This window comes from Aplysia californica, unplaced genomic scaffold (assembly GCF_000002075.1).
Source record: "Aplysia californica isolate F4 #8 unplaced genomic scaffold, AplCal3.0 scaffold00020, whole genome shotgun sequence".
NCBI lineage: Eukaryota > Metazoa > Mollusca > Gastropoda > Aplysiida > Aplysiidae > Aplysia > Aplysia californica.
In genome coordinates this window covers 2,076,349-2,091,109 of record NW_004797290.1, presented here as the reverse complement: position 1 = coordinate 2,091,109, position 14,761 = coordinate 2,076,349, and the positions used below count along the sequence as shown (strand labels likewise).

At 41.8% G+C, this 14,761-nt stretch overlaps 2 protein-coding genes across 2 annotated transcripts in view; one reads left to right on the top strand and one right to left on the bottom strand.

Annotated features, from left to right (window-relative positions):
• Positions 1-14,761, top strand: part of LOC101859070 (focadhesin) — a gene marked incomplete at its 3' end in the record, with an annotated part of 174,885 nt that overhangs the window by 69,419 nt on the left and 90,705 nt on the right.
• The window catches only part of LOC101850131 (FMRFamide receptor), a 51,537-nt gene continuing 44,643 nt past the window's right edge, over positions 7,868-14,761 (bottom strand). The window contains exon 2 of the mRNA XM_005090674.3: positions 7,868-10,196. Coding sequence (XP_005090731.1) covers positions 7,978-9,456 — 1,479 coding nt within the window. The 5' untranslated portion in view covers positions 9,457-10,196 and the 3' untranslated portion in view covers positions 7,868-7,977. The remainder of the gene's footprint in view (positions 10,197-14,761) is intronic.

Below are 14,761 nucleotides of genomic sequence, written 5' to 3'. Positions count from 1 at the left end.
GTGTGTGTGTGTGTGTGTGTGTGTGGTGTGTGTGAGCGAGTGAGTGGGTGTTTCTGTGATTTTTGCCATTTCGTATTCTCCACCGTTCTCAGAATCCCCACAAAATAGGCTGTGAAATGAATGTTTTTGTTTCTAAAAAACAAAAAAACAAAAAAACAACAACAAATGAAAGCTCATCTCCGTAATACCAGACACGCCAGCTCAGTATTGCGCTTCTGGCTCAAGTCAGATAGATCCACAAGGAACAGCAAATCCCGCAGGCTGCTCTTCTCCGACAATTTATCACCGTCATCATAAAAAAAAAGCGGGAGGAAAGGAAATTTGTGTGTTGCAGGCTAAACGAACAGGCGTTTCGGGGCAACTACCCAATATTTCATAAAAAGATGACAACCCACGCAAATGCGCTCATTGAATGCGTATAGAGGAATATGATTTGATCGTGAGTTGTGACTGCTTACGACATCGATGTCCGTTTTAAGAACCTGACCCTGGGCCTGGATTTCAGTGTCGAACGTGGGTGGTTGGTGGTTGCTCTTGTGGGGGTTGTGTGCCTTTAAAAAAAAATGCTATCAAACGTATATTGTCGTTATCACCTCCCCTTCTTTTCTTTTTATGTTATTCTCTAGTAACACCTTTAATCTTAGGCACTTATACAATCTTTGTATGTTGAAAGTGTAATAAAACTCTTACTGAAACAAATTTAACAAACAGACGCCCTATGCCGTTAAGACTCAACTTTTTAATTAGACAGATATAAATGCCCTTTATAATTAAGCGTTTGGCTTCTTTGTTGTTGTTGTTGTTTTTTTTTTACGATAGACACGATCGTTCAACATCGGGTGATGAATGTATTTCAATCGATTCTGTCGTATTGGGACTTGCCTCTTAGCTTTGTTGGGGTCGTGCCGATCTGCCATGTGGATGACCTTGATTCGAATCCATACAGGGGTGATTTTTTAACAAAAGCACCACACGGAACAAACGTATACGTTAAATGACGACAGATTTCTCTTATTTTAGATAGCGTTCACCTTCCTTGAAATAAAGTGTATACAAATCCATCAATACATTGAATTGATATGTATATCGCTTGGTACGTTTGTCCGCTCAAATTCATAAATTAAATAAATAAAAAAAGTCAGTAAATGAATAAATACATGCATGAAAAAATTTAAATAAATAAATAAAAATTCAAACAAGAAAAATCTGAAACAACCAACAATAACAAATTCAAAAACAACAACCTCCCTCCAAAACAACAACAACCCCCCTCCCCAACAAACACACACACAAAACACACACACACACACACACACACACACACACACACACACAGACACACACACACAAACCCCTCCCCAAAAAAGCAAACAAAAATATACACACAAAAAAACAACTAAAACACTAACAACAGAAATAAAAAAAACAACCCAACTCTAATCGTTCAGAAGACCCCCAAGTGACGATTGTGTGTCTATTCTTGGGTCTTGTAATATTCAGTGGTAGCATTCCCTTTTCATTCTGAGTGACTGGCCTTCAAACGTTCTTCACGACAAATTTGCAACCTTTTTGGGTACTTTTCCTGGCTGTATTATTTCTGTCTTGGAGCAAATATGGCTCTCACCCACTTCCAGGGCTCTGTATCTTTTTGTGTGTGTGTGCTGCATTAGTTATTTTGACAGACAGATCAATTTCTCCATCTGTCTGTAGATGTCTCCTTGACTCCGTGCCCTTTTTGATAACTTTCGGTCTGTCTAAATTTGGCTACGTCGGTTTTCCATATTGGCTTTTCTTTACTTTGTGATGTTCAAAAGTATCGTCTTTTCTCTTTGAATGAAAATGATTTCTCAGTGTTTCGGAAATCGTCTCGCTCTTTAGAATCTCAATAGATTATCCATTTATGCGTCTGTGTAGGTATACTGTTGAATATGGTCGTGATATCTATCTATCTATCTATCTATCTATCTATCTATCTATCTATCTATCTATCTATCTATCTATCTATCTATCTATCTATCTATCTGTCTGTCTGTCTGTCTGTCTGTCTGTCTGTCTGTCTGTCTGTCTGTCTGTCTGTCTGTCTGTCTGTCTGTCTGTCTGTCTACACACACACATACATGTGTTTGCGCGTGTGCGTGTGTGCGTGCGTGTGCGCGTGTTTTGTGTGTGTGTGTGTGTATGTGTGTGTGTGTGTGTGTGTGTGTGTGTGTATGTGTGTGTGTACGTGCAAACATTCATTTTCTGAAAATTTTGTCTTTAAATTTACCTTGCTTTCTAATAACACTAACGACTCATCCTACTCTCCTCTGCCGGGTAAATCGAGTAAAAATGAATCTGTGCTTTCTTTTACGTATTCATACTACACGACAAGCATGATAGATAAGTGCTTGTTCGGACTTAATGTCAAACCTATTTTTGAGATCAGACCAATGTAGGGGTGCTCTTGTGATCTAGGTGTCTGCCTCTCATATAATAGGTACAAGTTTAAAACCTAACAGCGACAGAAAATATAATTCTCTAAATTTTTCTCCTTTCTCCTCCTTTCCTGCTTTATAACCATATTATGTCGTCTGCTTTCGTCTTCACTTTCTGCCCTTCTCGCTTTTGCCACCCCCGGGCTCCTGACTCTTTCTGCAGCCTCCTATTGCTACTCATTGGATCCTTTTTTACTGCTGTCTTTTAGCCACACCCCTGATCTTAATGAAGATATGATCTAACACCTAGCCTTCTCGGATAAGGGCGAAAAATCTCGGAGATCCCCTGAGCAAGTTGCGCACGTTAAAGATCTCTTGGTTGTCCAAACTTGTTTAGAGGAGGCTTCGGCCGCCACCGGGGCAAAATTCAAAATTAATTCCAACCAAACTAAAAAATGTTTTGTGTGTCCCGCGCGCTCATATCATGACCTTATGCAGTTTCGAGCGCCGTAAACCCCCCCCCCACCAAAAAAACACAAAAAAACCCAAAACAAACAACAACAACAACAACAACAACAACAACAACAACAACAACAACAACAAACATAAAATAATAAAACTAAAAAAACAACAACTACAACCCCCCCCCCCAAAACAAAACTAATTTAGCTCAAGGTGGGGATAGTGTTAAGGTAGGTAGGATCAGTAAATCCGTAGATGTGCATTTACTGATTTACTGAGGTTTCCTTTTGGTGGCTATTTATTTTAGGGGAGGGGGGGACCCACGACTCGTGTTTACTATTTTGTTTTTGCACACAGCTGCTTACTGTTTACTGTTGACTGATCCCATAGCCTATTCCACGAGGATCACAGGGGTGGTGCCTGACAGAGAGCCTCGTCAGGTGCCTCCACTTTTCACGTTTTTTTTGCGAGGGCTCACGTTTGGGCGAAGGATTTCCCTGTCCACTCCGCAATGTTGTCGGTCCACCTTTTCCTTTGCCTCCCTCTCCTTCTCCCCTGCACAGCACAGTTCACCGAAGAATGGTCTCCGATAGGCCACACGATCTTGTTACGTAGCCATAGCGGTTCAGTTTTCTTCGCTTCACAGTAGGTCAAGACAGCAAGACTAAATAGTGGCTCACTGTACTGCGCACTGCATAATTTGTGACGTGGTCATTTTATGAGATTTCAGAGGTTTGCAAATTACTGCTATTTTAAGTTGTCCATTCGTATGTAGAATGGGCATCCAAATGGACAAACAGCTCAACTGACCTTTGGCAGATTAGTGAGGATTGTGTACACAGTAAATGAGTGAGCGGAGATGAGTTACACTCTTTTGTCTGTGAACTTCGGAAAAAGAACTCACACTGTCAGCCCGTTCGACATTTTCGACCCAAGCACGTCATACAGAAGGTGTGTAAGTTTTTCTCTCGCTGACTAGGAGAACGTTAGTCAACCATTACTTTACCCGAAACCTCAATCTGTCTCTTTCTCTCTGTTACTCTTTTTTCGCCTTCTTTCAACCCCAACCCCCCTCTCTCTCACTCTCTGTCTCTCCCTGTCTCTGTCTCTGTCTCTGTCTCTCTGTCTCTCTGTCTCTCTGTCTCTCTGTCCCTCTCTCCCTCTCCCTCTCTGTCCCTCTCCCTCTCTCTCTCTTTCTCTCTCTCTCTCTCCTTCCCTCATTCTGTTTCCTCCTCTTCTTTTCACTCTTATCATATAATTTGTGAGGCATTGTGGTGAAATTAGGCGCTCGTCAAAATAATGAAAGCAAAGAAATGGATGCCGCAACTTTTATCGATTTTTGTTTTGTTTTGGGTTCGACTCCTTTTATGTCAATTCAAAAATGTTTTTAAAGTTTTGATTTTTATTGAAAAACGGTGATCAAGGGACAAAAAAAAAGTAAATTCTTAGTTTTCAAGGACACTGCAAATTTGGAAGTCGTCAAACTTTGACGGACATTTTCTCGCTAATTTTATCCCTGACACCAGACGACCGCCACCTCCTTCAATCGCAAATATCTCGACTACTGTCAAAGATAGCTGGATACTTTTTCCTCCAAAAGCAGGGCAAATTAACAAGCGTAAAGATTATCCAATAACCTCATGTGCCTAAAAATTGCCGAGCGCGTGTTACCACCACGTTGTGACACATATTCTCCCTGACTTGCGCCGAATGTTGTCACAGCAGGTCATTGGTGGGTGTTCCTGGTAGGTTCTCCTTCTTTACTTCCCTTCTCTCTGTTGTTTCTGCCTCTTAGTCCCAGCACTTATTGACAATTATTGTATCGGTGTGCTTCTCTTTACTCAAACTGGCAGGCCCTACTTCTTTACTGCATTCTTCTGTCGACTTGCTTTTTCTCAGCATTTTATGGCTATTATTATGCCGATATGCCTCTCATTACTCAAACTCAAACTCAAACTTTAAGCTCACCCCATCCTTGGGTAACCAAATTTGCAGACAATTTTTCCGACTATTTGTGGGGCGTGGTGACAAAATGAGTTATTTCTCGCAGTCCATAAATCGATAAATTGGGCAAAAATCGACATTAGGGCCTTTCTATTGATACCATTTTTTAAAACTATAACATTCCTTTTTTTATATTTCATTCTTACAAATTGTAAAAACTTCACCTATAAGTGTGATGTACCTATTTCCATCAGGCTTGAAGCCGAGAAGTAACTCATTTTGTCAGCACGCTTCACATTTGTATTGTCGAGTTTTCTTTAAGATATCTCTCTCCGGTGTAGTCAATCTTCAGCACTGTGTACTTTGTCAAGGTTTCATTATGGCATAAATTACAGAAATAAATAAAGTGAAACTCGATTTTGGAGCGAACGTATAATATTTGATCTTTCACCGAATAATTAACATGATGGATGACGAAACAGGTAATATGTAATATGCACAGTGCCTGTGATCTGATTGATAACAAAAGATGAAGTCAATGAATTCTATATTGTGTTCCTAATTGAGTTTTGTTCTTACATGAAGTAACATATGACGTAAGACTTATAAAACAATTAGTATTCTAATGGACACCGAGGAACGACTGCAATGGCATTGCTCTCTCAGGCCAATTGTAAATAACACTACGTTGGCAAGCTGTTCAAATGTACCAAGTCCAGAAAGCAACATTTTTCAGGAGAGAGAGAAAGAAAAACCCAGCCTCATTCTTCTAACAGTCGTACTTGTGAGTGTGTACTTTTGCTTTCTTTCAAAATTTAGAATTTGACTTTGGACAAATTTAAGATCTGAAAAAAGAAACAAAAACAAAGGACTGGGTGCATTTGAAGAGCTGGCCGATGATTATGAAACTTCAACAAAATGATTATTATAGAGCATGAAAACGAATGTTTTGGACAACCTCCCCCCTCCTCCCGCCCCTTAAATCGAAGCTGCTGACAAGCAAAAAATAAACAATACATCAACAAATAAATGTAACTTAATGTAAACAGACATCACCGTCCTAGTCGTGTTTAGTGTCATACGAGGATGAAAAAAAGTAAAGAAAGTTGTGAAACATCTTTAAATAATCTAATGCTTCGAACCTGGAGATTTCACTGTCCCTCGAAATAATCTCTTCGACTTTGTATGTAGGTTGCTACCCTCTACAGTTATTTCTAGAAGGAACAGCTTCTGGTATGCTTTGCAGCTCTGAATTGGTAGATCTTGCTTGGTCCTTAACGTGTTCAAACTTTTGCCCATCAACTTAAACAATTCGGAATAGGAAATAACCAGACGTTACAGGCAGCCAAATCAGGACTGGACAGTAGGCTGGATGGGGCAAAATTTGGATCCCTCGCTCTTGTATCGTCAATAAGTTGTGGCCCTTTGCTTTGTTGGGAGCAGCATTGTCGTGGGTGGGAGAGCATTGTGTGAGAAGTTATGATCTTTAGTCTGTGGTCATAAAACGGCATTTTTCAACCGGGACATATACCTTTTCAACATTGTAAGAAGCAGTCATCTCAGTGCGTAATGCGGCATGATATCCATTTCAAGGGGACCGTTGTAATTGAAGAAAAAATCCCCTAGAAAACCTCTTTCTGCTTTCAAATCCCAGACCCAAAACGACCCGCTCGTCTCCTTTCATGTCTATTCAATTGCGATTCAGCCACTGTGATGGGGTTCTATAGAAGGATATATCTATATTTCGTCTCCCTTGCAATTTAATGTCCATAAGTTAGTGCAAGTTGCGAGGGCCCCATGGGGTTCAGACTTGTTGAGCAGTTCGTCGAATGGTCTCATCTTCTCCCTTTTTTGTTCCTCAATCAATAAATACAAGGGGTATCCAACGGGCACGTACTTTTCATATATAGTGTTTATCACGAACAATACTAGGCACCGACACTGACAAAAGTCCACGCATGTCATCAAGTTTTCGTATAGAGGTACAGGGATCCTGCTCATTATGATGCCAGATATCATCGAAGGTTTTCCTCGTCCACAAAAGAATTTGAGTGGCCAGAATTTGCGTCTTCAAATAGAGTGTCTCTGCCTTCACTAAATTCACAAACCCAGCAACAAACAAGTAGGTTCTCTACGCTATTTCTGCAAAATTTCCTGATTCGGTTTTGGAAATTTGCCAAGTTTATAGCGTATAAAGAATTAGAAATGGGTGTTTTCCTGTCTGAGTTCCATCTTGCTTCCTCCAGAATGCAAACAATCCGTTGTAACGTCACGAAGTAAACAAAAGTGACGTCACTTTAAGCTTCAACGTTTGGTTCGAGACATTTTATAGAGTAGCCATGTGCGTTGCTATCGTCACTGGTGTCAGTATCTTAGCCGTTAGATAACAACTTCCATTACTTTTTATCCTCACTCGTAACAAATTTACAGTAATTTCTGTCATTGTTAATTCATTATCATCATCATCATCATCATCATGATCATCATCATCATCATCATCATCATCATCATCATCATCATCGTCATCGTCATCGTCATCGTCATCGTCATCGTCATTATCATCATGAACAATGACAACATCAAGGTTCTGAGCAGTGTAACTGACTGAAAAAACAACAGTGAGCGATTTTGTGAGCGGAGCGGTGATAAAGATGGGGGAAGGGGTGGGCAGGAGGGGGAACAAGATGGGAGACAATCGATTTGGGGGGATGGGTGGAGTGTGATTAGGCGAGGGATGATGTAAGCTGTTGGTCATGTGGTCGTAGAAGATCCTGGCCAGCTTCCTCTTACCAGGTCTGGCCCAGTGAAGACTTGTACACACAAATTTCCTAAATGGCAGTCAAATATCCACAACAATGCTCCAGTGACACCGGATGCACAAAGCCCATATCAGAGGTATATCTTGAAGAGTCAGGCCGTTTCTTCAGCATCTCTCTTATTATGTTCAAGGCTATTTTTGTGTATATGTGTGTTGTGTGTATGTGTGTGTTTGTGTGTATGTGTGTGTGCACGCTTTGTGTATTTGTGTGTGTGTGTGTGTGTGTGTGTGTGTGTGTGTGTGTGTGTGTGTGTGTGTGTGTGTGTGTGTGTGTGTGTGTGTGCGCGCGCGCGTGCACCTTTGAGCGCATGTGCGCTTGCGTTCATATGCTTTTATATTTCAGCAGGGTTTTCCCGCTCTTGTACTGTTACTCGCCAGCAGCTTGATGTGACTCCTTTGCGACAAAGTCGAATCGAAGAGTGTGGCCATTTCGGCAGAGCCGTTCGACTCCTCGGAGACTTGAGGGGAGTACTGAGACCGGAGCACTTTCATGTCCAGCCCCGTGTCCGGCTCCTCTCTCTGTACCGCCTCCGTTTTGCGACACTGTTTGTAGCCCACTTTACTGTAAGCGTTGCCGATGCCGCTGCCGTTGTTGTGCGCCGTTTTGTTGTGCACGCTGTCCAAGTTGTTGTGGTGGCAGCTGAAAGACTGGAAGCGTCCAGGCATCTTGCGCACCAAGCACGGGCAGAAGGTGCGCACGAAGGTACGGCGGAATTTCTGGCCGAGCGCGCAGTAGAGGATGAAGTTCACCGCGCTATTTAGCGTGACCAGAAAGTTTCTGAAGTTGCTCATGACGTTCCAGCCTAAAGAGGTCATGACCTTTGGCATGTCTATGGCGTAAGCCATGTTGTAGATGAGCGCAGGCACTTGGCAGATGATGAATACCATGACGACGGAGACGAGCATGATGGTCACGTTGTTCTCTCTCGACTGGCGGACGTTCATGTCCTTGCGCTGCTGCTTGGACCGACGCACGGCCACGATGAGGAATGCGTTGAGTACCGCTAGTGAGCACAGGGGGATGAAACACATAACTAGGAAGTACAGCCAACCGAAGTAGATCTTATGGTAGATAGAGTCGTTGGCTAAAGGCGTTTTCCCAGGAAATATGCAGGTCTGGTTGTAGATATCCGTGGCTTTGATGATCGTGTACTCGAACCAGCGCGGGACGTTGTAGAGAAGGGACACCACTGAGATAACGAGGACAACCATACGCGCCCTGGGAATGGTGCACATGCTGGCAGCTCTCAGGGGGTGACAAACAGCGATGTAACGCTCCACAGTGAAAGATACCGTGAGCCAAACAGTTGCAGTTTGTGCGACCAACGCAAGTGGGTAGATGTATACCACAACGTAGGGAAATACTTGCTCTCGGAACAGCATTGACAACTCTACGAGACTGAGAAGCAAAAGACACAGCAACAGCACTATGGTGTCCCAGATGGCTAGAGCTGTCAAAAAGCAATTTGTAGATGTTCGCATTGTGCGCCTAGTGAGCACGATCATCGCCATAGCGTTCCCGATCACGCCTAGCCCGATGACCGCCGCAGTGCTTACGCCGTTGAGGTAAAAGTTCAGTTCGGCCACCTCTGACCCGCTCGAGTTACACAAGAATGTAATGAGAGGAGTGTTGCTTGTTGTGTTGTTATTCCCTGCCAGGATCACAGCCCCAGCGCTACCCCCACCGTCGTCGAATCTGCCGTCACCTACTCCCGTGTCGCCACTGTACGGGGCGGACGTTGGGTCTTTAGCCTCCATGGCGGGGCGGGACAGTTCTGTCAGGTTGACAATGACCAGCAGTTCTGTTGCGCTGATCATTGCACTTCACACCGCCTCGCACGCCGGTTCTCCCGAAGTCTCCTTCCCAGTAATAATCCGTGTTCGAATTGGAAAAGCACAATTAACACGCTACTTTATCCCACGGAGAATATTCACTGCCTCGTTTTTCAAAGTTATTGATTACGCTCAGGGGTCTTCGTATAATTCTTGCAGTTGTTATGTGTTTCCTATTTCCTTAAATTAGAGTAGGTATTCCGCCGCGTGGAGATCAACGGTTTCCTGTATTTTATTCCGTTGAGAACGGTCATAGCCTTAGAACCAACTGTCGTCCTGTACGTGAGGTTATTTTACGCTATGATGGTTTCGCAAAACACTTTGATCCTTTTTAACAAAATGTACACCATAAGTGATATTTCAAAATGTCAACGCTCATTCTATAATGTCTGTGTGGTTATCACACTCATGCAAAGTGAGATGTTACGGTTTCATCGAATCAAGCTGTAATTTGTCGACATTGCAGTGGCCAAAATTTTTCCACTCAAAGCTTTTGTTCAGCGTAGGTTTGAATCAGGATACCAGTTCATGTGCACTGGGTCTGGTCCGGTAATCCGAAATAAGCTTATGTAGATAATGGACTTGGGGCCTGATTGATCAAAATGTTCCAGCTGAGCTCGCGCGATCGAGGGCAACAATGGAAGTCGATGCGTTGACAGAGACAACAGCCCCAGCTGTTCCTGGCCTCGCTTCAATCTCCTTGTGTCAGTGGGCGTTGTTCGTATCTGAGGAAAATGGAGCAAAACCCAAAGGGTTAGATTTACAATCGTCACAAACATTGGAAGTTTTAGTTTAGTAACATCCAAAGGTCAAAATTACAATGTCACTAGCACCAGCTAACAAAATTAACATCCAAAGATTTTAGTTAGAGTTTACCTTCCACTGGATACATGAGTAATACCCACAGGTTAGAGGTTCAATGTCTCTAGTACACTGTGGGGTTTGGATTGGGAGCTTTTTCGAATAAATGGCCCGATCCCTTTGAAGTGAAAATCCTAATATCAACTGCTGAGGCACAAACTGGGTAGTTGTGTAGTGATGGCATATATAAAGTGAGGAAAAATCCTTAGCAATCCAAGATGAAGAAGACACAATCAATCAGAAGAAAGAATAACGTGATGTACAGATTAAAATAATAACACTACGTGGTAGCTAAGCTTTGTGAAACATTGGTGAAACATTAATTTTTTTTAATAGTAGAGGGTTTTACGGCGCTCGCAACTGCATAAGGTCATAATATGAGCGCCAAGGGGTGGGTGTCAACAGAGAAGTCTTTACAGGGAATCAGACTTAGACTGCTCACCTCTCTAGCTTCAACTGCGCAAGGTCTGCTTCGACTATCAAGGCACCCCGAATTAGCAGGTCACAAGAGAGAGACAAACATACAAAAGAAGTAGAGGAAATGACATAGTAAGGATCAGGAAAGAAAAACCAGCAGTTCCCTGTTGTAGATCAGGCACAGTTATGAGCGTGACATGAGTAAGCCCATTTACAATTCTACTATGCTTGAACGAGAAATGTCCCCTTTGGGAACGGCCCAAAGACACTTCAGTCAGTGGCACTGCCCCGGGGGTTGGTGAAACATTGACGAAGTGAGAAAAAGCAATTGGATATTAGGTACGTGCTTCGACGAGCAGAAGACAATGCTACCACCAAGCAAAGCAATGAGAATCTAAAACACTATTTAGGGAAACGTGATACATCGTTCGCCACATTTTTGTTCTCGTTTTTGTAAAGCCATCGGCGAGGGGGTGTGTCATATTAGCATCGAAAGCTTGTTAAGACTCGATACATATGCACAAACCGCTTTCTAACGTCTGTTTGTTTCTAGCTTGATAGAAACACTTTAGGGGTTCGAGCCTCAGCTCGGCCGACGTCGTGTCCTTGGGCATGGGAAGGCCATTTACACAATTTCCCGTTTGGCTTGGCCCTTTCGGAGATGGACTTTAAACTCGAAGGTCCCGCCTCTTAAATAACCTAATAGTGTAGATAGGGCGTTCAACCCATAACATTTTCAGTTGGTTTTTATTTTTCCAGTTGATGTATCAGCCATTTTACCTATTGAGTTTGTTGACCGTGAATCAAACATCCATCGTCTTCATCTCTCTTTCTTTTTTTGTGTTTGTTACTCACTTGTAGCACTTCTAATCTAAAGCACTAATATGACCCAGTGGTGTTCCAAGTATCGTAAAACGCTTACTAAAATTTTCTCAAAAGCTGACAGTGCTGCTTCTATGTCGACACTGGCCTGTGCGTAAAGCCTTGGTTTTTGTATTGTGAAAGATGAACCCAAGATCGTACGTAACATGGTTGTTCACTCAGTCAAAAAAAACACCACCAAAACAACAACAACAATAAAAACTGTCCTCGTAAGTCTTAGCATTGCTTAGCTCTCTTGCTTTCTCCAGAAGAAGAATAGGAATAGTACACAGTTCGTTCATTTCACGTTTATTGTTTTTCCACACAAGTAGGGTAACTGTTCGCACAATTCGCACTTTCTGATAGCGCTAAAGTAATTTTTTTTTTTTTTAAAGCGATAACCGTTAGAATGAGACCAATGCCTCCTTTGCTCGTAAACGTTTCCATTTCTAAATGTCACACAGCAACACCGAGAATTTGGAGTGGAACTTTAAATGCGGTAGGTATCGAGAACGAAATTATATCAAAGAAAATGTTGTTCTGTGCAGGCGGTATGATCGTCATTTGAAGGTAACCTGCAACAGCTGCAAGTAAACGTTAGTCGTACGAGGGTGCGCCCGTCAGTCGTTAGTGTCTTGGGTTATTGGCATGTCTTAGGGGAAGGAAGACGAGGAGTGTTTTGTTTCCAAATAATATAACAAAAACGTTTGTTATGGAGTTTAGTGCTCCAGGCCCATTATAACAGATAGACTGTATGTCACTATAGCATCTGACTGGCAGTATCCATAATTGCGAAAATCGTTTCCTAAGCAACCCCTTTTAACAATGTGGTATCAGGTTGAACAATTCATTTGAAGTACACCAGTATTAGGTTTTCATATAAAATATATCAAGTAAATTCTATCTGCAGTTTTTTTTGGTAGAAATTTTTGTTTTTACATTGTTCACCTTTCTCATGCAGAAGATTAGAAATACAATTACAAGCACGAAATGTTGTGATTCAGTTGATAAGCTCTTTGCTTTTGCACGCAGAAGACGTGAGTTCGATTCGTGTATGAGAATGAATGCTTTTGTAAATCGAATGTTTCTGTTTGCTTGGTGGGATGTTGTTTCCATCTCAGCCTGGGTTTCCTCTGACAGACAGGGTCGACACAAGGAGATTCATCTATTATCTTAATTTTATAGTGTGTCGACGGGGACGTAAAATGTTCTATGTTTAAAAAAGACATATGGCATTAAGAAACGAAAATTGCCTGGCTTTTAACATTTTGTTGTGTTTTTCTTTCTGATTGAATACATTTGAATGTATCTCACGTACACACACGTGCGCGCACTCACACATATATATACATGTATATAATTTAGTCGTATTTCCCCTTCTAATTTGAACATAACTATGTTAAATATAACGTAATAAGAGCAAATCTAACATTGGTGAAGTTTTGTGGCATTGAAAGTTCACAAGTGACACGCATTTTTGTACCATTATGACCCACCCTATCAGATCAATAAAATGTAAATACAGCATTTTCAAATAGAATGCAATTAATATTTTTAGATGTGATTTTCACTCTCAGTAGGTATTGGTTATTTACAATAACCGCAAAGAAAGAAAATATTCCAACGGTTTACTCCAAACTCGCTGATGCAAACAGAACTCGAATTTACGAGACATATCTAAAAGTAAAAGTAAGGGCTACTTGCAAACTGCATATTGTGTTGTTAGTCATGAACTATACACATGTACTGTACAACTGTTGAAATTGTTTAAAGAACACAGGAGAGAGATGCTCAAGTGACAATGGATTGTGGTTATAACAGACGTTGCAAAATGTCTGACGACGTGAGAGCTGTTGTCCACGGCCTTGTTGACAAGCACCCAGACTTTACAGTTGGCATGATCAATAGAGCACTCAAGAATCTGCCTTCCTCAGCCCCCCCCCCCCTTTTCCCCTCCCGAAAAAATGTTAAAAAATAAAAATAGAAATGTCCCCCGGACAACCCATCAGCAAAATTCTTGGCGGGTTTCTTGATGATATCGCTAAAAAGTTAGAAGATGCACACGTTAAAAGAAATTCCGACCTCGGCGAGGATCTGCGCCATGCATAATGATACAACGTGGTGCATTAACATGCATCTTGTACAAGTCCATGAATTCATCTACATTGATGAAGCAGGCATTAACCTTTGGATGAAAAGAACCTGTGGGCAATCTTGCTGAGGCACGAAAGCAGTGCTTGTCGCCCAAGACCGATGGGTTACAAATTCTAATGACATTTTCTATGAGTAATATTTGTGGCCTCATATATCAATTGGGAATAAGAAAGGACAGGTGACCGCTTCAATGCTTCCATTCATACAGAGTGGCGAGCATACTCTGCGGTGGATGCCTTTTTCGTCATAGGTAATGCACCTACTGACAACAAGCAACCAACCTCCAGTTGCCTCCAGATTTTGGGTTTCGGTATCTGCCTTCTTACTCCGCATTTCTCAATGTATACGAACCTGCATTTACTTTAAATGGAAGTTTCAAACAAAAGAAATATTGGTCGAGGTTCGCCACCAGCTTCTGAATCAGCACTTGGAAGACAGAATGGTAACCTTATCCAAAACCGCTGAACATGGAGTCAATGTAGGTAGGGTAGGGAATTGGGAAAGGGAAATATTTTTATTGCTGTTATTCGCTACAAGAAATCAATAAATAACCTGTTTAGAAATTTATTAATTCCTTTAAAAGTATTTAATGCCAGTGTCTCTACTGGAGGAGGAGAAGTCGGCGGAGTGGAGAATCTGTTTTAAATCCCCTTTCAGCCTCATCACATTTGCACTTGGAATGTTTCATTTGTTCTGAAATTTATTCACGTTTGAAACGGCAATTTCCACATTTGAAAGCACTACCTGCAGTTCTGCTCTTTATATGTTTATATATATTTGGAATTGCATGTCACATTTATTTGGTCTTCCACTTTTATTGTCACTTTTCACCGATCTTTATCATCTTTAGACATGTTGTGTTCACATTTGAAGGGGAAATATTGTTATCTACGCGCGCGCGCGCGCACACACATACATACACACACACACATACACACACACACACACACGCACGCACACACTAATACTCACAAACACACTCACGCACACACATTAT